Source organism: Mastigoproctus giganteus, chromosome 3, assembly GCF_048544385.1.
Source record: "Mastigoproctus giganteus isolate SK-2022 chromosome 3, ASM4854438v1, whole genome shotgun sequence".
In the NCBI taxonomy this organism is placed as follows: Eukaryota; Metazoa; Arthropoda; class Arachnida; order Uropygi; family Thelyphonidae; genus Mastigoproctus; species Mastigoproctus giganteus.
The window spans coordinates 39,800,407-39,828,333 of NC_143577.1; the positions used below are offsets into that span (position 1 = coordinate 39,800,407).

The 27,927-nt window shown below is 39.5% G+C and overlaps 2 protein-coding genes across 3 annotated transcripts in view; both read left to right on the forward strand.

Annotated features, from left to right (window-relative positions):
* Positions 1 to 5,175, forward strand: part of Urm1 (Ubiquitin-related modifier 1) — a 134,065-nt gene extending 128,890 nt beyond the window's left edge. The window contains exon 5 of one of the 2 annotated variants that reach the window (XM_090369258.1): positions 4,991 to 5,175. In XM_090369258.1, the coding sequence (XP_090225384.1) occupies positions 4,991 to 5,059 (69 nt within the window). In that variant the 3' untranslated portion in view covers positions 5,060 to 5,175. The remainder of the gene's footprint in view (positions 1 to 4,990) is intronic. The other variant, XM_090369259.1, reaches the window with a different exon arrangement.
* Positions 5,056 to 7,145, forward strand: Prp3 (pre-mRNA processing factor 3). The gene has a single exon (XM_090369257.1). It carries the CDS (start codon positions 5,150 to 5,152, stop codon positions 7,091 to 7,093), a length of 1,944 nt encoding a protein of 647 aa, XP_090225383.1. The 5' UTR covers positions 5,056 to 5,149; the 3' UTR covers positions 7,094 to 7,145.
* Positions 7,146 to 27,927: the final 20,782 nt, after the last annotated feature.

The window sequence follows — 27,927 nt, forward strand, 5'->3', positions numbered from 1 at the left end:
TTCAAGGTTTCTATGATTAATGTTTTAAAGGTATACCATAATTCAATTTTATTCACTTCACTCTCTGTAAGATATCTACTCAGTTAATAAAGGCCACCTTAAGCCGCCATAATTTGCTTTCCTGAAATTATAACCCATTCCTTTGCCTTTAACTACTGCTACTTCTCTCTTCATCGTCCACCGTAGAACTCCGTGATGACTTTCTTCTATTGGTTCCTGTATTGTCGGCCCTATTATGTCATCTGGTTCATGGGTGATGATCAGGTCTATAATATTCTTTTCCCTAGTACTTTCCCTGACATGTTGGTAGAAATAACAATCATCTGGTTGATTTAAAAATTTTGTACCCCATATAGTTTCCTTCCTATTTGCTCCAATTGATTAGAGGCAAATAAAATCGCCCATAATAAGACATTCACACTTACTTGCCCATTTCATTGCATGTAGAGGCTCTCAGCATAATCTTTGCAATCGCCTGGCATGTAGATTACTCCAACTCTCATTATACCTTTGCTTCCAACTATCTCACACCCTACAGATTGTATACTTGCATGCGAAACGTCTGAATCCGGGAAGGCTTTCGTTGCTCTGGCTGCTTTTGATAAGAAGCATGACCCCATCACCCCTTCTGTCTGACCTATCATTCCTAAATGCCTTGTACATACCATACCGAAACTCGTTATCCCCTATTTTCATGTGGCGGCACGTTTCCGTAAGCCATATTTTGTCACCGTTACTTGTCCTAACCAGCAGTTTGAATTCACTTAATTTTATTGACAACACTTCTGACATTACACATTACCGTACGAACAATTTAAGACTTAGTGTTCTTGCATAGTTAACTACCCTGACACATCCCTTGAAGTTCTTTAAGCTTGCTTCCCTGGCATTAGTTACTCAGTTTTGATCACTAATTTTTTGTTTACCATATGCACATCAAACAGCATTTTTTTCCCTTCCCCCACCTCCCCACCAATTTTACATACATAAGAAATTTTCCACCATATGCAGTTTTTGATAAAAGTACAAAATGTTTTTAATAAAAGTACAAAATTTCAAAATTGAATATTTTCACAAATTTGGAGAAAACTAATTGGGAAAGAACTGATATTGCTGAAACTGAAAGGTATAAATTTTAGATGTAAATATTTTTTGGACAGGATTTTAATCCTGTAAAGTTATCACAATTTTGTGCCTGTGCACATGTCATAGGTCATTTGTCCTGGACATCACTACTCTGAGGTCAGCCTTATGTAAGGTTAGCCTTATAGACTGACTCAAATATTACAGTGGTAGACAAAAAACTGCATCGCTTGTGAATTTTGCAAATAATGTTTTGCACTGCATTGTGGGTTGCAGAAATGTTCAAAATGCAATACCTTGCATTTACTGTCTGATGCAATAGAAGTGTTATCTGACGCAATACCTTTGCTTTGCGACAAACAAAATGACTGTAATCAAACAATATCTTATACGTTTCACTACAAATGTTACTAAACCAGATGAAGTTTCTCCCTCATTCAAATGTTGAATGAACTTGATGATTTTTAAGAAATTGATATTTCAGATATTCCATGAGTGGCATGGTACATAGGTAAACTGTGTTGTTTGAAAATAATAAAGCACCCCAAGCTTATATTGATATAATTGTTTATTTCCAAATTGGAAATATATGCATAGTGGAGTCGAATGTTTTGTGGTATTCTTAAAAATTTTAGTAGAGTTAAATTTTTTTATGAATCAAACTTAGATCTAATTTGAAGAATTTTGTTCGATGGTTAATTTTATATAAGTAAATAACAGTGATACGTAAGCATTTACCAGCTGTCTTTACAATATCGTTGTCACAAAAGGTCACACAAGAACTTGATTTGTTTATGGGTGAAACATGGACATATATACTGTGGTTTACTTAATTTTGTTTCCAGTTGGTTTGGTGGACAAGTCTATGGGGTTACCTTTATAGTCTCGATATCATGGTTTACTTGTGCCCTGAGGGGTAACATTACTGAAGGATATTGGATAATGGGGGTGGTTAATATACATTTAAGGATATGTGATAAAATAAATGATATTGTCAGAAAACTTTACCTATTAGTTCAACCACCCTAGAAACTGAAGATCTTAATTGGTAATTTCCGACAATGTTATTTAGCTTATATATTTAATTCTGTGTTATTCTATTTCGATTTAAAATAATTTTTTATCACATATCCTTAAATGTGCGTTAACCTCTTCCTTTATCCACCAAGCCAATACCTGCAGTAATGTTACCCTCAAGGCACAAGTAAACCTTGATATCGAGACTATAAAAGTCCCTTAGACTCGTCCATCAAAGCTGCCTGCCAACAAGATTAAATAAGCTACAGTATATACACTGCCCTACCATTAATATCTGGACACTTGCCTTTAGACAAAAAAAAGCTTATATTGTGTCATTTAATATTTTGTGCTGAAACTTTTTGCTTTTATGATAGCCTTCAATCTTCACGGCATACTCTCAAAAGCCCCATACTTGTATCAGCATTGTCTTGCTGATACAGGTATGGGGCTTTTGCCATACCCAGCTTTTTATAAATGTTAGGTGATATGTTCCTTCGCTCGGCCTTTAACACTGCCACCAGTTCGGCCTTGTTCTTTGGGCAATCTCTGGGCTGGCCAATCCAACTTCTCAACACCCGTGTCTTCAAACCACTCTGTTACGACCCGAGCAGTAGGCACAGCACATTGTCTTGCTGATACAGGTATGGGGCTTTTGCCATACCCAGGAACAGCCATCAGACTGGTAGAGTGCGAACCTCGACTTGTCTGTCCATAGGACTGTTTTCCACTGCTTTACAGTCAAGGATTCGCATTCCTTACACCATCTTAATCGGCTTCTAGCATTCATTGAGGTGGCTTGTGGCACAGCTGCACGACCATTGTAACCCATATCATGGCATTTCCTTGGTATTGTACTAGTGCTGACATTAGTCCCAATATTCTCACAGAGGGTTTGTGTGACTTGAGACAATGGCAAGTTATGATTTTGGCACACAGATCTTCGCAGATTTCTTTTGTCCTGTTCTGTTAGTTTTCGAGGTTTACCAGGCTGTTTTTTTAGCAGATTCAGTCCCATTCCTCTTCCATTTGCATATGACATCACTAACCGTTGACCCTGGGTCACCAGAGTGACTGCAATGTCTCATACAGAAAGCTTGTTTATGTGTCATCCTACTATCATCCCACGTTGGAAGTCGATTAATTCTGTTGAACGTGTCGTGTCGCCTTGCATGCCCACTTTTGCAGTTGTTTGTTTGAAACCAGTGCACATTTATAGCAGGTTCTGTGGCATGTTGCATACATAGGACCTGTTTCCCCATCCAAGGAGGGCTTCCTGATATTAATGCTAGGGCAGTGCATGCATGTATGTATGTATGTATTTCACCCATAAATAAATCAATCGTTCTTGTGACCGAAGTTACCTTTTGTGATGGTGATATTTTCAAAACAGCTGTAAGTGATTAAGCATTATTGTTATTTACTTGTATAAAATTAACCTTAAAACAAAATTTGTCAAATTGGATCTAATTTTGATTTACTAAAATTTTTAATTCTACTAAATATTTTAAGAATTCCATGATAACAATCCTTAGTTTATTCACTTTTCAGTCACTGAAGAAGTGGTAAGAAAATGCAATGAAACATTTGACTCCATCATGTACATCTTTCCAATCAAAGATGGTAAAGTATCCAAACCTACATCGGGTGCTTTATTATCCTCAGATGAATATTTCAGTGATTGAAATTAATAGAATAGAATTTGTAGAATGATTACTATCATTCTATCACTATAAACAGAGGTTTTGAGACACTTTTATAGAAAAGTTAAGTCAAAAATTGCAAATTAACATTTACAAGGGTTATAAATCAATGATAACACTTGTATAACTAGGGCATAGTTGTACAAGCAGAATTAAGAAAGAATTGTTGAGCAAAATTAAGTTACATAGTGCATTTGTTTCATATTGTGAGGGATACTTCACCAGAAGTTGCCTCAGTATTATACTGTGCACTTTAAATAAAGAAAACTGCACCAGTGGAGAAATATTATTTTTTTAAAGCTCTTGTAGCATAAAAATACTGAAGTTTTAAAACTTCTGCACCATCAAGCATCTTGTTTTGAATATTTCTCAGTATTGGGTTGTTCACTTTTAGTGCCCGCTTTTCCACTTGTGAAGCCCTAAAAAGACCTGAAATAGCAAATTCAGGGAATTTGCTATTTCAGGTCTTTGCTATACACTTAATTACTTAATATACAGGTCATTGCTATACACTTAATTTAAAGTGTATGACATTAGGGAATGTCATACACTTTAAATAAACAGCAACATATTTCTCCATTGGAGCAGTGCTTCTTATTTAAAGTGTGTAGCACAATACTGAGGCAGCTATGGTGAAGTGCCTCCCCAGTGTGAGATCAGTGTACCCAATAGCAAACTTAGTTTACTCAATATTACATACATATTGAAGCAATGCGGTGCCTGTACAATAATGTTTTATGGCATGAGGCCTTTACCCTAAATTTGTTTGAACTGATAAAAGTTGTAAATTACATAGCAAGTAGAAATCATTAGAGCATAATGATAATTAATTAGTGTATAATAAAAATGCTATAATAAAACTGTGCAATTTGGGCACCCAAAATAGTGATGGAATGAGGCAGACTTAATACAGAATACAGTCCTTTCTGAGCTTGTGATACCAGTTGGTTAAATAAAGAACTTATTAGTTGTTTAACCTACAAATAAATTTCAGGCAAAAACTTTTGAAAACATGATATGTATATCGAAAGCATTTATAGTAGGTTTCAGAACTAAAGTAATCAGTAATCTTTGTGTAGCTGGATTTTGAGGGGTGCCATATGAGGGATCTAGTAATGTAACTGCATTTTTCGTTATTGCATATTTTTTAATATCTCAACTAAGTTTTCTTTTCTTTTCTTTTCTAGGGAGAACTTGACTACGAAATTCAAGAAGGTGATAACATTCTGTTTATATCTACTCTGCATGGTGGTTGATTAACAGTATTTGTAGCAGTCCAAAACAATTGTGAAGAATCAAAATTTCTAATATAAATATCAGAAACTGATTTATATAATCTTTTCCAAATGGCTCTTTCAAAGCGAGATTTGGATGATTTAAAGCCATGGATTGATAAAACAATCCAAAAATTTTTAGGCTTTCGGGAACCAACTTTACTAAATACAGCTGTCAGTTGTTTATCTAGTGGTTATGATAAGAGGAGGACAGCAGATAAACTTTCTTCACTTCTGGATGAAAATAAAGCAGTGAAACTTACTGATCAATTGTTTATCACTATAGATGATTTAAAAATAAAAAGTAAGAGCAAGAAGAGGCATAAGGAAGGTCACGAAGGAGGTGAAAATAAAAGAGCCAAAACAATGGATGAAGAAACAGAAGTAATTCTTGCTGCTGGCCAACCTAGTCCTGGACAATTAACTGCTATTCAAGTAAATGAAATTATGGCAAATGCTCAAAGAATGATAGAGGAACGGAAGAAAGCTTTACAGTTTCAGGATGCCATTGCTAGAGTAAATGCTCAGTTTACTCCTCCTTCTGCACTTTTATCTCAGCTTGCATCATCATCTCCAACAGCCAGTCTGAATCAGACAGTAAATAATCTTTCCGAAAGCCGGGCAAAAATTGCTGAGCTAACTGCACAAATTCATGCAAGGCTTGCTAGTAGACCAACATTGCTTACTGCACAAGCACTGAAAGTCTTAGACAAACATTCAAAGCCATCTCCCCTCATCCTGAATGCTGAAGGCCGAACTGTTGATATTACAGGCAAGGAAATTCAGCTTACTCATCGTATGCCTACATTAAAGGCAAATATTAGAGCACAGAGAAGAGAGCAATTTAAACTTAACCAAGAAAAAATAAGTGATGATATTACTGAGCATAAGTTTTATGATCCTCGTGTAAGTTTGAAGCCAGCACAGAGAACTAAAAAATTATTTAAATTTCACGAAAAAGGAAAATTTGAACAACTTGCACAGAGGTTACGAACAAAAGCTCAGCTGGAAAGATTGCAACAAGAAATTGCTCAGGCAGCCAAGAAAACTGGGATTTCATCTGCTACAAAATTGGCTCTTGTTGCTCCCAAGAAAGAATATCAGGAAGGAGATGTACCAGATATTGAATGGTGGGATTCCTTTATTTGTAAAGGAGGAGGTTATGATAGTGCATTAGATTCAGATAAATCTATAGATGAAAAATTTGAAGGAATAACAAAGCTAGTTGAGCATCCAGCACAATTGAAAGCACCAACTGATCCCATAAAACCTGTTTTTCAACCAGTATATTTAACAGAAAAAGAGAGAAAAAAATTAAGAAGACAAAATAGAAGGGAAGCCTGGAAAGAAAAACAAGAAAAGATTCGTTTGGGGCTTGAACCACCACCAGAACCAAAAGTTCGAATGTCAAATTTAATGAGAGCCCTTGGCACGCAAGCAGTTCAAGATCCTTCAAAAATTGAAGCTATGGTAAGGGAACAAATGGCAAAGCGCCAAAAAGCACATGAAGAGGCAAATGCTGCCCGTAAACTGACATTGGAACAGAGGAGAGAGAAAAAGATTAAGAAACTTAAGGAGGATACCAGTTTGGGTGTACATGTTGCTGTCTATAGAGTGTTAAATCTGACTAATCCTGCAAAGAAATTTAAAGTAGAAATGAATTCCAAGCAACTTTACATGACTGGCTGTGTAGTTTTATACCGGAATGTTAATGTCGTTGTTGTAGAAGGAGGACCTAAACAACAAAAGAAATTTAAGCGATTAATGCTGCATCGGATAAAATGGGGAGAGGAACAAGCTACAAAAGATGGGACTGATAAAGGGGGAAAGCAAGAAAATAAATGTATTCTTGTGTGGGAAGGTACTACAAAAGCTCGTAGCTTTGGAGACATTAAATTTAAGATATGCCCAACTGAAAGCTTTGCTCGGGAACATTTCAAGAAACATGGTGTTGAACAATATTGGGACTTAGCTTACAGTACATCTATTCTAGAAGCTGCTACTGAAGAAATTTAAAACCATATTGGTGACAAAATACAATGCATATTTTGTGGTGTGCATATTATGTTGTTAATTCAAATAGTGATATATAACACCTTATAAACAAGTAATCTCTGATTAAAGAGCTAAAGATTAATTAATGTGGCTGTCTGAATTCTGTAAAAAAATATTTATTTAAATTAATCAAAACCATAATCATATTGAAAATGTGGCAGTTATATATTTTAATTGACAACAGTTTTAAAGCACACACATATATATAAACAATTTGGAGTGTGTGTGAAAATTCGTTTTTCCTCCCTAATACCATATATAACTTTAGAAATTATTTTGAAATGATTATTTAGTATTTGCAAGGACAGGAACTCTTTCTGCATCAGCCAAAAAATGAAATGAAATAAAATAAAACAGTATATTTGTGCAATTCCCATTCTCTCACGGTAACCTTATAATTTCCTTAGAACTTAGCCAGATTCACTGCTTCTGCTGTGTTGGGTAGCAACTTATACTAGTGTTTGGCAACCTGCTGCTCATGGTCAAACTCCATTAACTCTAATCTTCTCTTATTCCCCAAGATTTTATATTTGTGCTCCCTCCTCAACTCATTCAGCACCTTGTACACATGAATAAAGTTTCCCCTTAGATTTCTCATCAAATTTTTGTAGCCATCCTTTGTATGTGCATTGATTTGCACTGATTACAAATCTGGTCACCCTTTAATTACTGTCCAGAAGTTCTGCCTTTTTTAGGTCTGATCTCCAGACCTAGATACAATATTTCAAATTTGGTCTAATCAGTCTTCATATAGAGAGATAGTATTATCAATGTAACATATATACATAGAAAATTTCATGACAAATTGAACCATAACACCCAAGCTTTTTTTTTTTTTTTTTTTCTTGAACCATTTTTAGCTCCTCCACCTCTGGCTTATATGTGATTCCAATATTTCTGTTCCCCAAATGCATAACCTTACATTTAGAAGCATTAAACTTTTGTTGCCATTTTGTAGACTTTATATGGACTAACTTTCAAGTCCAAGTCTTTGAAGCGACATGGATGGGCTTGGATTGTTAATCACCCATACCACCAATATCATTTGCAAAAATTAGAAGGGTCTGAACAATTGAGCTGTGAGGGATACTACTTGTTGCATTGATCTACCCAGAAGATTGCCCTCTGTCTTCTACCTTTTAATCATCCTGCAATCCAGCATAAAATCTTATCATTAACTCCAACTTATTTCAATTTATATATTATATTATAATTATTTCAATTTATAATTTAAAATTTATGTGGGGTGGTATGTAAATCTTTAATAGTCTAACTATATAATTTCAAAATTGTTACTTGTACGGTTAGTTCTGCTATAAAGTGCATTTTGGCAACACGACTAATATATTAGGGAGCAATATGAGTATAACACGATTTTCACTTTGGCTCATGTGCGATTTCGTCTGCGAGTAACACCAGGTGAAAGCAAAACCCGGCACCAAGCTGAACGTAGCGACCCGTGCAACAACACATACAAGTTTACCAAGATTAAAAAATGTCAAAGTCAAATTTGCGAGTGCTATATTTCTAAGTATTGTAGGCTTACTCATGTTTTCAGGAGCACACATTTGTCAGTTTGAACAGAAATTTCGTGAGGGTGATGGTGTGAGCAGAGCAGTACATTTCTGGAGATCACCATAAAACAAAAACAATTTGCAGGTCCCAGTTTATTGGGCTTTTCTGTTAGTTCAATCTGATTATAAACGGGTAGTAAACTCGGTTCTTATTGCATTTGCGATAATACCGATAGCTGGAATTCTGTGGGTTTTTACGTTATGGTGAAATGTGTTTCCCCTTCCATGAAATCTTCAATCATATAAAAAACATAAATAAACTTTCAGAATCTTCTCTTCATTCCTACTTTTAATGTGCAAAATTGTTACTGCATATCTCACTTCTGTAATTTGTGCGTGCCATGTTCGTTGTTATTGATTGCTTATCTGTTTTACTGTTTTAAATTTTACAATCCAAAAAAAAAAAAAAAAAAACTTTGAACAGAAATATTAATTAGCATGTATATTTACAGTGCTATATATTTACTGTAATATTTATTTATTAGAAATTTAAGATGTTTAAACCTGTGTTAGCAATTTTATTGGGTTTCTAGTTTTTTTTTTCTTTTCTTTTTCGTGTTTTACTTACCACACTGAACATTTTATTTATTTATTTTTTTTTTTTTTTGGAATGCTCTGCCCCATCCACATTTTTCTCATAAGCCTCATGTTTTTAATGTGCAAAATGCCATAACGCAGAGATTTTTAGGAACATGTGTACTGTGTTATAGTAGAACTGACTGTATCCAACTATTTAATGTCTACATCTTAGTAATGTTTTTCAAACATGACATCCCCTTAACAGACCCATGCTGACTTCTCTTTAAGATATCCTTGTCAAGATGTGCCTGAGTCATCCTTAACTATAGACTCCATTATCTCCCCTACCACAGAAGTCAAACTCACTGGCCTGTAGTTGCCCAATTCCTTTTTAACACTGCCTTTGCAGATTCAGTAGACATCACAATTTTTTCTAATGTAAGGGGGATTTTCCCAGGTTCTGATAATTTCCTATTAACATTCTGAAGAGTTTGATACACTTTCATGCAGCCTTTTTAATTGTAACCAATAGTATATACACTATCATCTCCAGGAGCCTGCCCTTCTATTGGAAATAATTAAGAGACCTGTATCATTTACTCTTCATTCTGTATTCATATATGGGAAAAACTTGTCCATCTCCATTCTTAGCTTTCTTTGCTAATGCTTTCTAGTAATCAGCTTTTGCTCATCTTACACCATCAGTGGTTTTGTTACATTTTCCTATAATGCTCATTCAGATTGGAATCACATAATTGCCTCGTGCTTCTTTCTTTTGTTCAGCCTCTCTTAATCTTTCCATTCATCCATTTTAGTGTCTTACATTTACAAAACTTAACCACTGATGCAAATATTTGTGGCTTTCAGGATAAATCCCATGAATGCTCCCAGTAGCTTATTTTTATCCAACAGCATACAGTAATCCTACCAGTTAATCAAGACCATAAAATATCTTACTCCATTACAGTCCCCTCTTAATTGAAGCTCTCACCTCTACCTTTCACGACAGGTTTCTTAAGATATAACCCATGTTATGGTATATTATCGATGCTATTGGTTCCCATTGTCAATTTTTTGATATAGTTAGGCTTAGCAAGAAACATATCTAGGATATTATAGGTCCCTGCTCTCTCTCACACACACACACAGATATGCCTAGCTAAATCTTAAGTAGCAGCCATCCACTTTGTTCAAAAAATTGTTACCACGTAGTGTATTTGTTGTCCACATATTCCATTCAATAAGAGGTAGGTTGAAGTCACCTATAATGAGACAGTTGTACTTGCTAGCCCAAAGAAATTGTCACACTCCTATCATTTGGCTTGTAAACACACCTGACATCATCTTCCATTTAGTGCAAGCCATTTCACACAACATTCAACACCCGCTCTATCTCAATCTGACCGACTTGGGAATATCAGCATTAGCATTGGTAGAGGCATATGATGCAAGAAAGCAAGCTTACGCAGCATCAGCCAAAAAAAAAAAAACCTCCCATTTCACCCCTCCATTCGTTGCAAATGCCTGTCCAGCTCAGCCTTAAATTTATTTTGACTATTAGCTTCGACAACAAAAGATGGAAACCTGTTCCACCAATCAACTACCCGCTGTCTAAAGGCAAATTTCCACACCTCTGTTCTACAACTGTCTTTCCTCAATTTGAAACTGTGCCCTCTCAGGTGATTATTCTGAGCAAGAGGAAGAATCCCATCAGCATTCAGCTTGTTGAACCCATTCAAGGCCTTATACACCTCAATCAGATAACCTTGCAAGTGCCTACTCTCCAGGTGCTGCAATTTGCAGAACTTAAGACTTTCTTGGTAAGAGCACCCCTTTGTTCCCCTCACCAATCTTGTTGCCCTTCTTTGTACTCATTCTAGCAACTCTACATCCTTCCTAAAATGATGCCTCCAGACCTGTACACAGTACTCTAGGTGTGGCCTGACCATTGCCTTGTATAATGGGATAGTCACCTACATGTCCCTGCTAGCAAAATTCCTATATATCATTTACAAGAGTCCGTGACCTGACCTGGCAACACGTCTGCACTGCTCAGTGAACTTCGTATTTGACTGCACAATTACCCCCAGGTCTTTTTCACTTTCCACTTCCCTGAGTGTAGTACCACACAGTACGTTTCTCTTTGGTTATTGCTACCCATATGCAGTACTTTGCATTTGTCAATATTAAACTTCAGTTGCCACTTCTCAGCCCATTTGCCCAACTTATCTAGATCCAGTTGGAGTAGCATACTGGCTTTACTGTCTTTAACAACCCTGCCAACCTTTGTATCATCTGAAAACTTGGACATTAAACCTGATATACCTTCATCAATATCATTGATAAATATACAAAACAACAATGGGCCCAACACCGAACCCTGGTAAACTCCACTAATAACATTTGTCCACGAAGAGCAGTGTCCATTGATTACTACTCTGTCATCTCCCACTCAACCGTCCCTTTATCCATTGTAGCAACTTACCCTTAATGCCATACCTTTCCAATTTGTACAGCAGTCTTCCGTATGCAACAGTATCAAAAGCTTTCCTGAAATCCAAGTATATGATATCAAAATTATTTTTGGCATTCAGTTCCTTTGTGATCACATCATGGTATCCATTCAGATTGGTCAGACAAGACCTCCCTTTAACAAACCCATGCTGTGTCTTAACTATTATTGCAATCTTGTCTAGATGATCCTGAATGCTTTTTTAACCAGTGATTACATTATTTTTCCTGGAACACAAGTTAAACTAACAGGTCTGTAGTTACTTGTGTCACCTTTTGAGCCCCCTTTGTGAATTGGTGATACATTTGCACACCTCCAGTCCATTGGGACCTTCCCTGAGTCTAAGGAAGCTTTCATAATTATAGCTAAGTTTTTGCTTACTTTCTTTGCTGCCTCCTTTAATATAACTGGATAGATTCCATCCACCCCAGGTGCCTTCCTTATATTTAACTTCAACAATTTCCCCTCCACTTTGCTCTCAGTTTTTATAAAATCACTTAACTCCCTGTTAGAGTTTGATAAACGTCTGTAACTCCCCTCATTGATTGACTCCTCATGTGTGAATGTAAATGCAAAATACTCATTCAATTTATCAGCTACCTAAGCATGATCATTGATAATATCCTTGCCACCTTCAGGTGGTAGGAATGTCCTTGATCAGACTCATCCCTCCCTACCTCTCTTGGATATCCCATATTCACCTAAATGGAATTCCTCATCTCCTATTTCAGTGGCACCATGACAGTGTAATCCAAACTACTGAGAAATTGGAAAAATTGGAAAAAATTTTCTGTCGTTAATCATAGAAGTCACTGAAAGCTAAAATTGTGCATTTCCTTAAAAATTGTTACTTCAGGATTTATGTTATTTAAAAGTAAACTGTATTTGTCTTAACTGCATGGTCTCTATGTGAAGAACACAGAAAATTGTTAAATACAGTACTCTTAATAACTGCAGCATTGATAAAATTGTGCTTGTGTGGGATTAAATCATTTGACAATTTCTGAGTATTAAATCAGAATTACAGTACTGTAGCTGATAAGTTCATGTGACCACCTGTATATACGTTCTGGAGAAGGGTACATGATTTTGTTGTGTTATTGGTAAAATGAGTGCTGCTAGTATGTTTCCTTTTCAGCCTATTCTGATATCTATTTTTAGAATAGACTTACATACAATTAGGAAATTTCCAAGACTGGACCAAAGAAACCTAAGCACGTCATTGGCAGATAAAGTTTAAAATTTATCTAATTTTATTTTATGTAATTAATTAAAACTGAAACTCATTCAAGCTGTAGAAAAGGATGACAAATAGTCTAAATGTTGCTGAATTTAGGATTCTACCTATTACATTTCCATGTTATCAAGTGAATAAGGATCCAATTTCAAAGCTTGCAGAATGTTCCTGATCCTTTAGCAGTAAGAAACAAGTATACACCAGTCTGGGTTACAGCAGCTTTTCAGTGCCAAGAAAAGAATATCCATTTAATCTTTTAGGATATAAGGCAAGTAGCGGTTGACTACCAAATTTCAGTAAAACATGTATCATTTTAAAAAAACATTTGCAGAGAAAGTTTGAACGCTAGTGATAATATGTCATGAACGATGCAAAAACTGATATAGCGAAAATTATAGTTCTAACTACATATTTAACGCAGACAGACTTTTTGCAACTATTTTCCTGATAAAACTGACATTGAAGACTTGAAAGTAGGGAAGACTGCAATTCTGTCATGGTAAAGAACATTTTAACTCTTAAATTTGCTGTATAAGCCCATTATTTCCATTATGTTGCAAATTGTAGTGCTGATAACAGCTGAATAATTTTAAAAATTTTATTCATCAATAATTCCACAGCCCACAATGTAATTGCAAGAAAGCAAACTTATTACTGCATCAGCCAAAAAATAAAAATCGCCTGTTCATTTCTTCTAATATTTTGTCCAGTTCATTCAATTCCCTTAAACTATCTGCTTTCACAACACCAAATGCAAATTTATTCTGAAAACTAGGATTTGATGTTTGGCCCATTGTTGTTTTCTGCATTTATCAATATTGATGAAGGTATAATGTTGGAGTTTGCGGATGACACAGAAGTTGACAAGGTAGTTAATGACGGCATGCTACTGCAACAGGATCTAGAAAAGTTGGGTAGATAGGCTGAGGGTGGAAGCTGAAGTTTAGCATTGACAAATGCAAAGTACTGCATGTGGCTTGCAGTAACCCCAAAGTAATGTACCGACTGTGGTACTGCAGTCTGTAGTAGAGAATGAAAAATACCTGGGGAGTTATTGTGCAGTCAGATAAGTTTTCTGAGCAGTGCAGGCAGGCTGCCAGAACAGTTCATGGAGTCTTGTCAATGATATACAGAAATTTTGCTAGCAGGGATAAGGAGGTGATTGTCCCTTTGTAAAAGACAATGAGGCCACACCTTGAGTATTGTGTACAGGTTGAGGCCTCATTTTAGGAAAGATTCAGAGCTGTTGGAGTGAGTACAGAGGAGGGAAACAAAAGGGTTGCTGTTATGAAGAAAGGCTGAAGTTCTGCAAATTGTGTCGGAGATTAAGTACCTGCAAGGTGATCTGATTGAGGTGGCAAATAGTTTGAGCAAGCTTGATGCTGATGGGATTCTTCCTCTTGCTCAGATTACTCACCTGAGGGGCCATAAATTCAAATTGAGGAAAGGCAGTTGTAGAATAAATGTGTGGAAATTTGCCTTTAGACAGTAGGTGGTTGATTGCTGGAACAAACTTCCATCTGTTATGGAAGTTGATAGCTTAAGGAAGGCTTACACAAACTTTAAGCAAATGGGTGAAATGGTGATTTTTTTTTTTTTTTGCTGTGTAAGCTTTCTTGCATCATGTGCCTTTACTAATGCTAAACATCCTTTGGCTGAAGGTATAAACTTCCATACATCTGCCCTGCAACCATCCTCATGTATAACCTGAGATAATCTAGGTGGGAAAGTACAGACCTTGAGGCCCGTCAATGACAGGAGGATTTTTTTTTTTTTTTTTTTTTTTGTGGCTGAGTTTGTCGGTCTCAGGTTTTTCATCCAGCAAGTAAATTCGACCACAGAACACACAATTTACAGACCATGTATAAGGAGAAATGTGGCTGTAGACACTTGATGTTCCTAAACCCTGCTACAAAACGTCTCATCACAATCTGACATCACAACCCTTGTGGGTAGATGGTGTAATTGCTGCCCTCCCTGTGCTGTTTTGAAAAGATAAGAATTTCGTCAATGACGCCAGAAATTTTTGTGGGTCTTTTTCACAACGTGACTGAGTTAGTTGGACTTAGGGAAAGGTTGCTTTGTTTTTTTTTGTTTGTTTTTATTTCAGAAACTGGTTTCTGTCCAGCAAATTGACCAAAGAACAATTTACAAACACATACGTTGCAGTAAGGCATAAGTTGCTGATGCACTTAAAACCCTTCAACAACCAATCATCTGACATCTATCTAATTAGTCAAAGCTTGGAATGGTATTTCTTAGTATGAGAAGCCTAGTAGATTCTACGGTTACTTCCCTGAATGTGTCCCATTTAGAAGTTGCTTTTGGTAACATCAGTGGTGCACTGTAGAATTTAAAATAATTGTAGTCTCCCTTATGAAAGCAAAAGCCCTTGCCCTTGACAGTAAGGTCTAAGTAAATCCCCATCAGCACAGTGACCACTGCCAATCAGGGTCTTACTTGGAGATTCTAATGCATGAAGAATTGCTACAGATGGTTCAAGAGTATTGTTAAGTCTTCCTGCCGTAGAAAAGTATTCAATTAATCAACAACCGGTAGTGTAATGTCCAACCCACATGTACCAGTCAATATCTGGAAAGTCTGAAATTCCCCATTAACAAGACATTTTGACTTATTGTCCCACTGTACTATGCCATACAGTTTGTTGTACTCTACAGAGATATACACTCCTGTCAGTTTTGTTTTCCAACAGCCCATGTCACCCCAAGCTGGCAACATTGCACTGGCCACCCTTGACTGGATGCACTTCCCTAGATTTAATATTTCTTTGCTAAAAGCATAACCCCCCCTATTCTTTCTGTAAACACATACTCCCATATTCGAATTCTGCATCCCTTAAGTTGGTGACGCCATGTCTACAATATCACCAGTGTCTGACGATTATTGTCAAAGAATTGTTCTTGTGGTCAACGACCCTGAGTATTTTATGTTTCGGTCCGCTGTCCAATAATAGGTGGGATCCTCCCTGGGAAATTATCACCTACCTTCTCAGGCCTCAGTTTATACAAAGTGAACAACATAAACGGATATAAAAAGAACAGCACATACAAACTTAGCAGATAAGAAAGCACAGCCATCACTAATTATAAATCAGAGTGGCAAATTCACGAACAATGTTTGTTAGCCTATGCGATATCACTGCATCGTTAATTCAGTGAATTGTCATTAAATTAATATACAGAACTTTTAGAATCTGCATTAGCAAAGAAGTTCGAAGATAATTCGCCATGAACCATCGTACAATGTAAGCAGCGAGAAAAAACGATACCATAGTGTAAAATGGGAGTGTGTCACTCATTGTTTAAATGATCTTTATTTTTCAATTTAGTGCTAGCCAAGATGGTAACTGATAAACCCATAGCATAATTATGTAAAATGCCTTTACTCTAGCCTGGTAGCACAGTTGGTAGGATTGATTGATACGACTCCAAGGTGCACTAATTCGGTGGAAAGCTTAAAGATTAACTGTGTTACCTTGTATCTTGATTTGAGGGAGACGTCTGGTATCTAGGGTTCCTTTTAATATAGATCTTGTCTTCGAGGATGAGATCTTCAAGTTATTGCTGTTAGGCCAGCTATTTTCTGTTGCTCTGGTGGCGGTGTTCTCAAGTTGTGCCCTATACCCCACCAGGCAGCATCAGTACCAAATCATCTGCATAGGCTAGGAGAACGACATCGCCGAGTTCCAGGGTCAAAAAGCCGTCTAAAACCAAGTTCCATAGGAGTGGACTTGGAACTGAGCCCTGTGGGCATCCTCTCGATACTTCTCTTGTTACTGAAGAATACGGTGCTCTGACTGTCACGAACCTATTCGACCAGTAGGATTTTATGACTTGGTACAAATTTGGTGATAGGTTGGCCCTCCGGAGTTGGGTCAGGACACTTGGCCACTATAAAGTGTCAAATTCCCCAGGAAAGTCTATTGCTATGACCAGAAAGTATAACTGGTTGAAGATAATTAAAAGTGGCTGAATAATGTACAGACTTAGGCATTTGAGCATGAATTGTGGAACTCCATCATCACCGGTGGTTGACGAAGCAGGTAGAGAATTGATGGCTACGATCAGCTGTTGTTTTGTGATCTGAATGATGTTCAACACTTCTTGCTGGGTGGGCTCTGTTAGTAGAGCCAGATCTGAGTTTGGCATAGCATTATGGTTAAATTTTCTGACGAAATCGAGCCACAATTCAGGATCAAGTTGCAAAGGAAAATGAAGGTTCACTTTCTTGTATGGAATTTTTCCTTTAGCCAGATCACGGTTAACGTATAATTTGATTGCCTGAGATTTCAGACGATTAAATTGAGCCCATGCCCTTGAATAAACGATGCGATCGTTGACTGTTTCCATGTGCGATGGAGCTGTTGCTTCAGCTGGAAACTCATTTTGAGTTCTGAATTCCACCAAAGTCTTGTATATGGACTGATTGTGATTTTTTTAGACGCAGCATATTTGGCAACTGTGTTGATCCAGTTTGTGAGAACGTTCACAGCTAGTTCTGGGTCACAAGTCTCTAAGGCCACCCAGGGAATGAGAGAGGCGGCTCTGATGCACTTATCTACATCAAGTAAGTTGGGGCTTGTAATGTTAATCTTTTTTGTTGTCCTGGCTTCTAATTTGTGGGCTGGCAGATATGCAGTCACATGTATTGGGACATGATCAGAGTCAAATGACGTTTCTGCAATGTAATCAAAGGATGCAAGGGATAGAGGCTAGAACTAGATGTAAGAGGTTATTCCTCCTGGTTGGAGCTTCATTAATAAGTTATAGGTCAGCACATGCCATGTGTGCAAGAAGATCCTTTTTCAGATTAGATAGCTGAGGAGGTAAATTGAAATCACCACAAACCAAGTGAGAAGCTGTGGGATGCAGCTGATTGATTAACCAGTTGGAAACTTCAAGGATGATTTGCTGGGAAGGCGTTGGGGGTATATACACCACACACGTCAAATGTCACGAAGTTGTATCCCAATATAATGAGGATTGCTTCATAATTGGGGGAGTTACTGGATTTATTATCCAATAGCTTGAAAGCGGATTTCTTGTAAAATATTGCAATGCCTCCACCCTTGCGTGCAATCCGAGATGTAAATACGACCCCATTTACATCTCGCCTAGGGACATGCTGGGGCAGCTGTCGCTAGGAACTCTTGATCATCATTGAGCCAGGTTTCGGTGATGGCGAGCAGGTCAAAATATCTGGGAAGCAGAATTTGCTCCATAGTGTCAAGCTTGTTCCTAAGACTAAGCACATTCTGATAAAAGATGGTGCAGGCAGGTACTCTAGGTACTTTGATGCGGACGGGTGGTCTCTGACATGACACTACTCGATTCAGTGGGATGTGTCTAGGATTGACGAGCACAGGGATCGGCATATTGGTGTTCTGTGTCTGTGGTTCTGGTTGCGGTAACGAGATCTGGGATTGCTATGAATCAAGGTACTATTGGTGGGAGTCCTTTCCGTTAATTCTATATCGCTGCCCTTTATGCCCGAGATATGGCATAACAAGAGCTCCAGCAGGCCAGATTTCAGGATTGAAGAGTGCTTCAAAATCTGCATCAGCTACATCGATCTTAAAGGAGGCGTAGGTGGGATATTTCGTGGATAGCTTGGTGACTCTACCATTCATTTTGAATGCAGCAAGAAGGTTTTCCACATCATCAGCTGTGGTGACAGGGGACAGCCTACTAATGAAGACATTACTCATCCGCTTGTCCATCGATCCAGTGTTCGCAATTTGCATCTTGCTGAAGTGCAGATTGGTTCCAATAACTTTAAGATTGGGGCTCAGTTCCTTAAGAGTTGGATTACGGGTCAGTGTTCTTTGTTCTTTTGTTCCTTGGCTTGCAATCATTACATACGTTGTAGTGTCTCTATGGGTCTTTACATTAGATACAATCGTAGTCCCTGTATAATGGTTACCTCTCACGTTGTTTGAGGTGGAGCCACAATTGCGATGTACTTCAGCAGCCAAAGTATTATCCGGTTTCGAGCGCGAGGGCCCCATATGTGAGTTTTGTGATCGCGAATAGGTGCAATTTCGCAGGTTCTGCTCCTGATGCTTCTTTGGATCTTCTGGGAGGGAGTATTTCCTGAGTATCCGTTGGCATTTGCTGTGATTTCAGCATATACTGGTCTAGTGCCGCGTTCAGGGCACACAACTTCAGACTCACATATTGTAAGAATGGGGGATGGAGAGGTGTCATGCGGTAATAAAGATGGAGTGGTTTGGGTAGGAGCTCTGGGTTTCGCGTGAAAGTGTCCGTCTGGAGGATGCTGCTCATGATGGTTAGTTTGAACAGCAAGATCACAAACAGATTGCTTCAGGTCATCAAAGTTTTTCCCCAACACCTCCAATGTTTTGTGTATGCATTCATTGTGTTCTCGTAGTCGCTTGTTTTCAAGTAGTAGGTCTGCGAGGATATTATGAATTGGGGATAGCTTCGTACATAGAGTTGTCTCGATATTTGTGAGAAGCGAGACAAAGAGTGGACTGTGTTCGAGTGATGCTTGATTAACTATTGCGGAGATCTCTGTTGATAGGATGTTATCCTGTTGGGGACTACTAGATTTTTGCATAATGAGATCTGAAAGGCCATTTTGTTCTGCCAGTAATGAGTCAGGGGTCAATTCCACATGTGAATCTGACGATCTCAGTTTTGCCGTGTCTACCTCAGGTTCGGGTTGGGTCCTGTGCTCAGGTGAATCCGAAATTTGGTTAACGTCGTTGTTAAAAGTTTCACCAGTTGTTCCTAGTGAATGCATATAATTTTCTTCCTTACAGGGGGGACACTGCCATACTTTCCGTCACTGCTTCCAACGCGAGACATTCGCTTCCGTACGTCTTGAGACAGGAAGTACATTTTATAGCTACGTCCGGAACAATTACACAGTATTCATTATTTGGGTGATCTTGCTTTAAAGGCATTTTCAGATTTCAGGCGCAGATAAAAGAATTACGAGTGGGCTGGAAAAGGGTTTACAATTGTGTTTAGTTGTTGCCTTAACTACGTATCGTATTCCCAGCAATACGGGAAATAGTGAAACCGATACGTTTACTGATAAGATACAAAATAAGACAAAAATTACATTATTTTAGTTGGCTAGACTTGTTACTGTTGGATGTAGTAAATCCGCTTATAGGAGGCGTGGATAATTGCTAGGAGGCAGTAAATGACGCGTGTCGCCATGGTCATCTGACCCCAAGTACTGTACAAACCCATAGCGCATTTGCCTGACCTTGACCTGTAGCCGGAAGCGGTAGATATCTCTGGTCAGCCGTGAGTAGCAAAACAGCAAATTTTGCAGTATGAGAAAACTATAAATAATAAATACCTGGATGTCCAGGTCGCCACACAATGGATATCCTCTTGTTCAGCGTCAAATTAGGAATACACCAACATCAAAATCATCATATAAACCTAACCATAATTCTGTTAATTTAACTGATTAACTGGAGCAACAAAGACACACAGCCGTACAACAGAAGAGCAGGATGTACTCTGTGATGAAATGCAGAACTACTGCACAGCCAGAAAAAAAGTGTAATATCTGATTAATGTAGTATTGTGCTTTGTTCTGTTGTTGTGTCTGGCTGCTTGGCCGCGGGGCCCCTACGTTGCCCGCCACAACCACTGGGAGGTGATCCAGGCTGCCCATTATACTCTGGCTGCCTCTGCCAGGGTTGCCTGAGCTTCCTGACAGAGGCCATTAAAAAAAAAAAGAAGAAAAAAAAAGTTGAGGCTATAAATAAAAAAAAATAAAATAAAAAAGATAAAAGGTTTTTTTTTTTTTTTTTTTTCTGAAGAGAGTATATGGGGGAGTTAGAAAAGAAGAAGAGGTCAGAATGTGGGGAAGAGTAGTTGGTGTGGACCAATAGGGAAGGCAGTCCACTTTAAGGTAGAGGATGGAGAAGGGAGTTGAAAATCAGAGGAGCAGGTGCGCCTGTGTGAATCCTGCACCCAGGGTGTTTGCATTATTCTACCCAGTCGGGGATCGCAGGAGTGACACGTTATTGTGTCCTGCCCTGAGTTCTGCAAGTATTGCTCTTCTAGAATTGAAAACAGCCTGGGTGTAGCGTGTTAAGGCTAGGTATGTGGTCTCTTCTTGAAGTAAAGTTGATGGGGGTTTCCTCGAATCTCTGTGAGGAATTGAAGTCTAGCGTTGTCATAAGTGAGACACTCGCACATAAGGTATTCCCAGGACTCCTCTTCACCACAGTGGCAGTATAGATTATTTTCTGTTCCCATGGCTGTTAATTTTTGCTGGAACGGTCCATGGCTGTTAATTTTTGCTGGAACGGTCCATGGCCTGTAAGTAGGAAGGTGACTTGCAATCCAGGCGAGTACCAGGGAGGAGGCTTTGGAGAAGTCCGACTTATTGAGGGAATAAACCTTTCGGCGTTGTGTCCCATGTTTCTTGCCAGAGGTTTTATAGGTGGTCTGCAATTTTTCTTCTTTCCTTCTTAGGGTCATTTGCATTGTTCAACTGCAGATTTAACAATTGCGTTGGGATTCCCTTCTTCAGGCACTGGAAGAGACCCCTCCTGACAACTTCCAGATAGAGAGGTAAGTATCCTGCAATGACTTGTAATGCAGGGGTGCTGACAGTACAGCACGCCCTGGTAACCGATAATAACACAAATCTTTGAATGGAATCTAGCTTGCGCTTGTTCCTTTCCAGAATTGCCTTTTCACACCAGATGGAGGCTCCATAGCACACAATCGGGACATATACTGTCTTATATATTAATGGTAGAGCTTTATTCTTTAGGCCCCAGTCCGCTCTACTAATCCGCCTTATCATTGCAGTGTATTTTCGGATTTTAGCTGACAGGTATTTTAAGTGGGGGTGGAAGGATAAGTTGGCGTCTAGATACAGGCCCAGATACTTGATTTCTGTGTAGAGACGGATCGGGATGTTGTTAATTTTCATCACTGGTGGCCGTCGGATTTGGAGCTTTCCTTTTAGAAGGATTGACTTTGTTTTTTCACTGCAGATTGTTAATTTCTGCATGGCAGCCCAGTCTTGAAGTTTTCCCAGTGCAAAGTTGGCTTGTGCTTCCAATGTGGCTCTTATATCAGAATGAACAACCAGTAGGAGATCATCAGCAGGGGCTTAACCTCGCCGAGATCCATCCCCAGGATCTCAGCCAAGACAATGGACCAAAGAAATGGCCCAAGAACAGAGCCCCGAAGACAGCGTCGCAGTATATTCCTGGTGACTGTTTGGTATTTGTTGGTTACCTGCACTGTCTATTGCTGAGGTAGGACTTTATACTGTTATATAGACTGCTGGACATCTTGGCCTGCCGAAGTCTTTGGGGTATGATGGGCCACCATAGTCGATCGAACGCCCCCGCAAAGTCCCGCATTATAGCTAGTGAGTATTTAGATTCTGTCTGGGTAGCTAGAGAGATTAATCTATGGATAGCATCTTCTGTACTGCAGCCTGTTTTAAATGCAAATTGATGCGGAGATGGTAATTGTTGTTCTGTGTAGTAGTCGGTGAGACGGGAGAGCAAAAGACGTTCTTGGAGTTTGGCCAAAACAGAAAGCAGGGCTATTGGTCTGTAAGAAATCGGTACTTGAGGTATTTTTTTCGGGTGTTTTAGGATTAACTTGAGTGTTGAAATTTTCCAGAAGTCAGGAAATGTTCCTTCAGCAAGGCATCTATTAAATAAATATATAAATTTAAGAGAGTTATAGGATAGTGTTCTGCGAACTTTTTTACTTCGTCGACTTCCAGCAAGTCCAAGCCTGGGGTTTTACCCTCCTTCGTTTTGGCCAGGGCAAAATTCATTTTCAGTGATGGGAAGAGCGGTTCACTAGTATCTGATATGTATGCCCTATTTCTGTCAATAATTTCTTGTTGCCCCAGTGTCGGTGCCAAGTCATCAGTTGGGTAGATATTGTCCAGTATGTTGTTGAGAGAATCAGACCAAGAGTATGTCGAGGTTCCATCCGACCTGAGTGTGGTTTCCAAAACTTCACCTCTGGGTAGCCTGTCTGCAATGATCCGAAATGCAATGCCCCATGAATCGCCGTTTCCCACTGTGGAAACTAGAGTTTGCCATGACTCCTTCTTACATCTGCATATTTCTTTGGGGTATGCATTTCTTATCACATGGTAAGCCTCCTATGCCGCAGCTACTTCTCTGGGGGGAAGGTGTACTCGGGCTCGTTGAAATCTCTTCCTGGCTAGGTGGACTCTTATTCTCAGATCTCGAAAATTTGCATTCCACCAGGGGACCGCGTACCTGTATTGTCTTGTACGCGGGATGGAAGCATCGCAGGCACTCCTGATGGCAGTTGTTACCTTGGTAACGCTTTCTTCAGGTGTGAGTGTAATAGGTAGTGGAATGTCTTCCGGGAGAAACTTGACCAATTCCTCTTGGAATCGGCGCCAATCTGCTTTTTTGGTGTTGTATCTCACTATGTCTCTAGGAATTGGTGGCGCAGGTTCCACAGAACGAACGAGAGAGAAGGTGATCGCTCTGTGGTCTGACGTTGTCCATGACTCTTGAACAGCCCAGTTGATCAGTTTACTTTAAATGTTAGGTGTTGCTATAGTGACATCAATTGTGCTCTCCCAGAGGGAGCTGCTGAAGGTGGAGAGGTGACCTGGACGATTCAGGATCCGCAGACCAGACGAAATTATGTAATCGTCAAGTCTTGTACCATTTCTGGTTGGTGTTCTCTCTGAAGTTAGGCTGTGCCAGACTGCTGATCGACAGTTAGCATCCATGCCTATCAGCAACCGCCCACCTGGGAGGAGATGGAGTGCTTCCTGGATGACGGAGATTGCAGTAGTAATATTCTCACCCGGGTGAGAATATAGTGAGAGAAGATATAGGGACCCGAGAGATGTCATAATCTGCGCACAAGAGCTGATGGAGGTGCATAATGGCGCGATTTTGGTCACCGTTATTTCTGGACTCCTCACAATAACAGATGCCCATGGATTGTCTTTTCAGTGCAGTGAATGATTTTATATGAAGTGGGATATCCCACGACGTTCTCAGAGTGGACGTAGGGTTCCTGCAACATCATGGCATCAATTTGATTTTCCTCAGCTTTGATCTTTATCTGGTCTGCGACTACTCTCGCTCTCTGCGCATTTAGTTCCAGTAACTTCACTTTTTTGTATACTGGGCAGTTTGTGTCACGAATCGAATGATCGTGTGGTGCCCTAGCAGCTGTACAGTTTGCGCAGATTGGTGACTGTTCCTTGTTAGGGTAGTCCTTAAAAATATGGCCCTTTTGAGCACAGTGGCCGCAGGTGGTCTCACACTGGTTGCAGGTATGGGACGTATGCCCAAAGCGAAGACACCTATAGCACTTAGAAACCGATATATGCTCTTTAAACCTATGGCTGCCCCAGCCAGTATAAATGCTATTTTGGTTTTCAACAAACTGCCACACTCTTGGGGATAGTTCAATTATCCAGTTAACCCTTGTCCATGATTTCGTTTTAGCTCTGTATTTTGGTCTGATGTCTTCTATCGCAGTCTCGTCCAGTAGATACATACTCAAGTTTTTATGGTAGATCTCTTCTTTGAGTTCGTCTGTGGTCATATTCTGGTCTATATCGAAAAGTATAATCGACGGCCCATTTTTTGGGGGATTTCAGCTCTTAATCCATAATTGGTCATTTCTGTGTTATTTAAGATGGTTAATGTCTCCTCCCTGGTACCAGTTTCAATTATGACTCCGGGGTGTCTGGTTTTCCTGATGTTCTCAATTTTGACGGTTTTCATCTGGTTCTTCATATTTTTTTGTTAAGGCGTCTTTAACTGCATCGCTAGTTTCCAGTTGTGCATCTTCAGCTAGTTTAATTATGATTGCATGCGACTCGGCTTCTTGGCTATCCTTTTATCTTGTACTTTTTCAGGTAAATTGGTGGCTGATTGTGTTGCACCATTCCTGAACGCTTCTCCGAAGGAGCGGGGGCGTTGTTGCATTTGATTTCCTCGCTCCTGTGTAAGGACGTCAATTTTGGCTTCTAATCTTTCATGTTCTACATGGAGATTTAAAACCACTGTCTCCATTTTGCTGAAGATACTAACTAAATCAGACCTGATGGCAGCAGTGATCCTGCTCGATTGCTTTGTCATATATTTCTCTAAGGACACTCTGATTGTCCTGATCTGATCAATCGGAGAACCCGTTAGTGGGGGATCTTGACGCTTAGGCACTTGACTTTTAGGTTTTTCGCATTCTGAATCGCTGCAGGACTCATTTCCTCCCTCTACAGGTGTGTCGTTAGGTGTTGGACAATCTGTAGCCGATATGTGAGCAGCCAACACCTGAGCAACTGCTGCCTGATGCCCGTCCCAAGGCACGTGGATTCGAACATAATCTACTATCTGCGTTTCGGTAGTGCGCTAAAATCCCGCATCCACTAAAATCCCGCAAAAAAAAAAATAAATAAATAAAATAATATAATAATAAATAAAATTAAATAATAATAATAACAAAAAAAATAATGAAATAAAAATAATGAAGATAAAATAATAAATAAAATATATAAATTAATAATAATAAATAAATAAATAAATAAAAAACACCAGTGGTTGACATCTCTGAACCTCAGAGATCAAAAGAATTCAAGTCCAGGATGACTAGTAGGTGACACAGGGAACAGCTCAGCAAGAGCTTGTTGAATTATCCAGTGTGGTGAAGCATCTGCATTCTTCTGCTGAAGACGTCGTTGGTGAAGATTTGAAGGGCTTGAAAGTTAGTCTCATTTTCAATTAAGTCTTTAAGATTGACTTCTGAGATGTTCTGAACCTTATTTTTAAGTGTTGTTCGTTGTTCTTCGTAGTTGGGGCAGGACAATAGGATGTGGTTCCAGGATTCCTCTTCCCCACAGGAGCAATGAGGATTTGTCGCCAGTCCGAATTGGAACAGCTTCGCTTTAAGAGCGCCATGTCCTGTTAGGATGTAGGATGTGCTCATGGATTGGTAGAACCAATTACAATGTGATTTATTCATGGCAAAGGTGACATCCGGGACAAACAGTCTGGTGACCTCTCCAGTGGGACTTTCATCCCGTCTAACCTACCAAAGGGAGAGGAGTTTATTCCATAGGTTTATTTTTTCCTGTTTGTTATTTGTAGCAGAATTGCAATCTGTTCCAAGAAGTGAGGTTGGTAAGCCTTTTTTGTGTTTGTAGATGAAACCTCTATAAGCTATAGAGGTTTAATCAACTATAACAAGAGCAACATCAACTAATGCACAGCAGGTTATATCTGGGGCCCTTCCCCTGGACCTATAGGGGAAGGGCCCCAGATATAACCTGCTGTGCATTAGTTCATGTTGCTCTTGTTACTCGGTGTGTCGCAAGCAGCATAGTTCTTTGCATGGAAAGGAGTTTGGCCCGGATTTTACTGTTAGTGACCCTATGGAACCAAACACCAGCAGCATAGGAGGCAATTGGCAATAACTAAACTTTATAGTAGAAAGATAGGGTTCTTTTTGTGAATCCTCAGTTCGAACAAGAGATCCTGATGACGGCTGCAGTGAAGGCTTTGGTTTTGTTTGCTAAATTGTTCACCTGTGGTTGGAAACTGAGCCTGTCATCCAATATTATGCCAAGGTGTTTAGTTTGTGCAACATATGGAATTTGCTTCCCGTGAATAAGGAGTTTAGGGGGTTTGCGGTAATCCAACCTGTTTTTGAACATCATTAGCTTTGTTTTTGTGTTTGATATTTTTAATTTATTTGTGAGGGTCCAGTTTACCAGATCATCCAGGGCAATCTTTGCTTGGTCCCAAGGGGTTCTCCTGGATCTTCCTGCAATGCAAATAACCAAGTCGTCTGCATAGGCGAAATTGACGCAGTTGTCAAAGCTACTGGTGAGCCACTGGTCTGGTCAAGTACAGAGTTCCAAAGGAGTGGTCCTAGCACTGACCCCTGTAGGCAACCTCTGTTTATAAATTTTGAATATGACAGGTGTTGGGCAGTGATCTGAATTGATCTGTTACTGAAGTAGGATCTTATGACTTTGTAAAGATATTGATTGCAGTTTGCCAGTCTAAGAGACCTGAGGGAACTCTCCCACCAAAGGGTATCAAAGGTACCCTCAAAATCCACAAAGATGGCCATCTCATAGACTGCTGTGGAATGTGTACAGTGTTTTACAAGGGCTGTAGATGTCAGAGTGCCCGGGACAGGGATGACTGGACCCAGGGTATCCCAGTAGAACATCACCCAAAGCATGATACTGCCGCCACCGGCTTGTTTTCGTCCCACGGTGCATCCAAGCGCCATCACTTCTCCAGGTAAACGATGACACGCACACTGGCCGTCCACATGGTGCAACAGGAAATGTGATTCATCGGACCAGACGACCTTCTTCTAATCACTCAAGGTCTATTTTCGATGCTCGCGTGCCCATTGTAGGCGCTGTTGCCAGTGAACGGTGGTTAGCTGAGCACTCGGAGCGACCTGCGGCTACGCAACCCCATTTTCAACAGAGTTCCATGTACTGTGTGTTGTGACACATTATTCCCCTCACCAGCATTCCAATTACCGGCGATCTGCGCCACAAAAATCAAATTACTATATTAGGGTTACCCGTAAATGATTACATTAACCCGTATCGTATTCGTGTCTGTAAATTGCGTGTGTTCTCTGGTCGATTTGCCTGTTTTGCTGGACGAAAAAACCTCAGTTTCTGAGGGAAAAACCTTGCTATCTACGCCTGAGACCGACTAACTCAGCTACGGAGTGAAAAAAGCCCACTAAAGTTTGCGATTTGCGCCACAGTCGCCCTTCTGTTTGCCACGTACCATCCGGGAGAGCCTCCGCTCACCTCGAGCAGCGATGAGCCGTGGTCGTCCAACACTTCGCCGGCGGTTAGTGGGTTTCCCCTCCTCGGGCCACTTTCGGTAGGTACTAACCACGGCTGACCATGAGCATCCCACCAG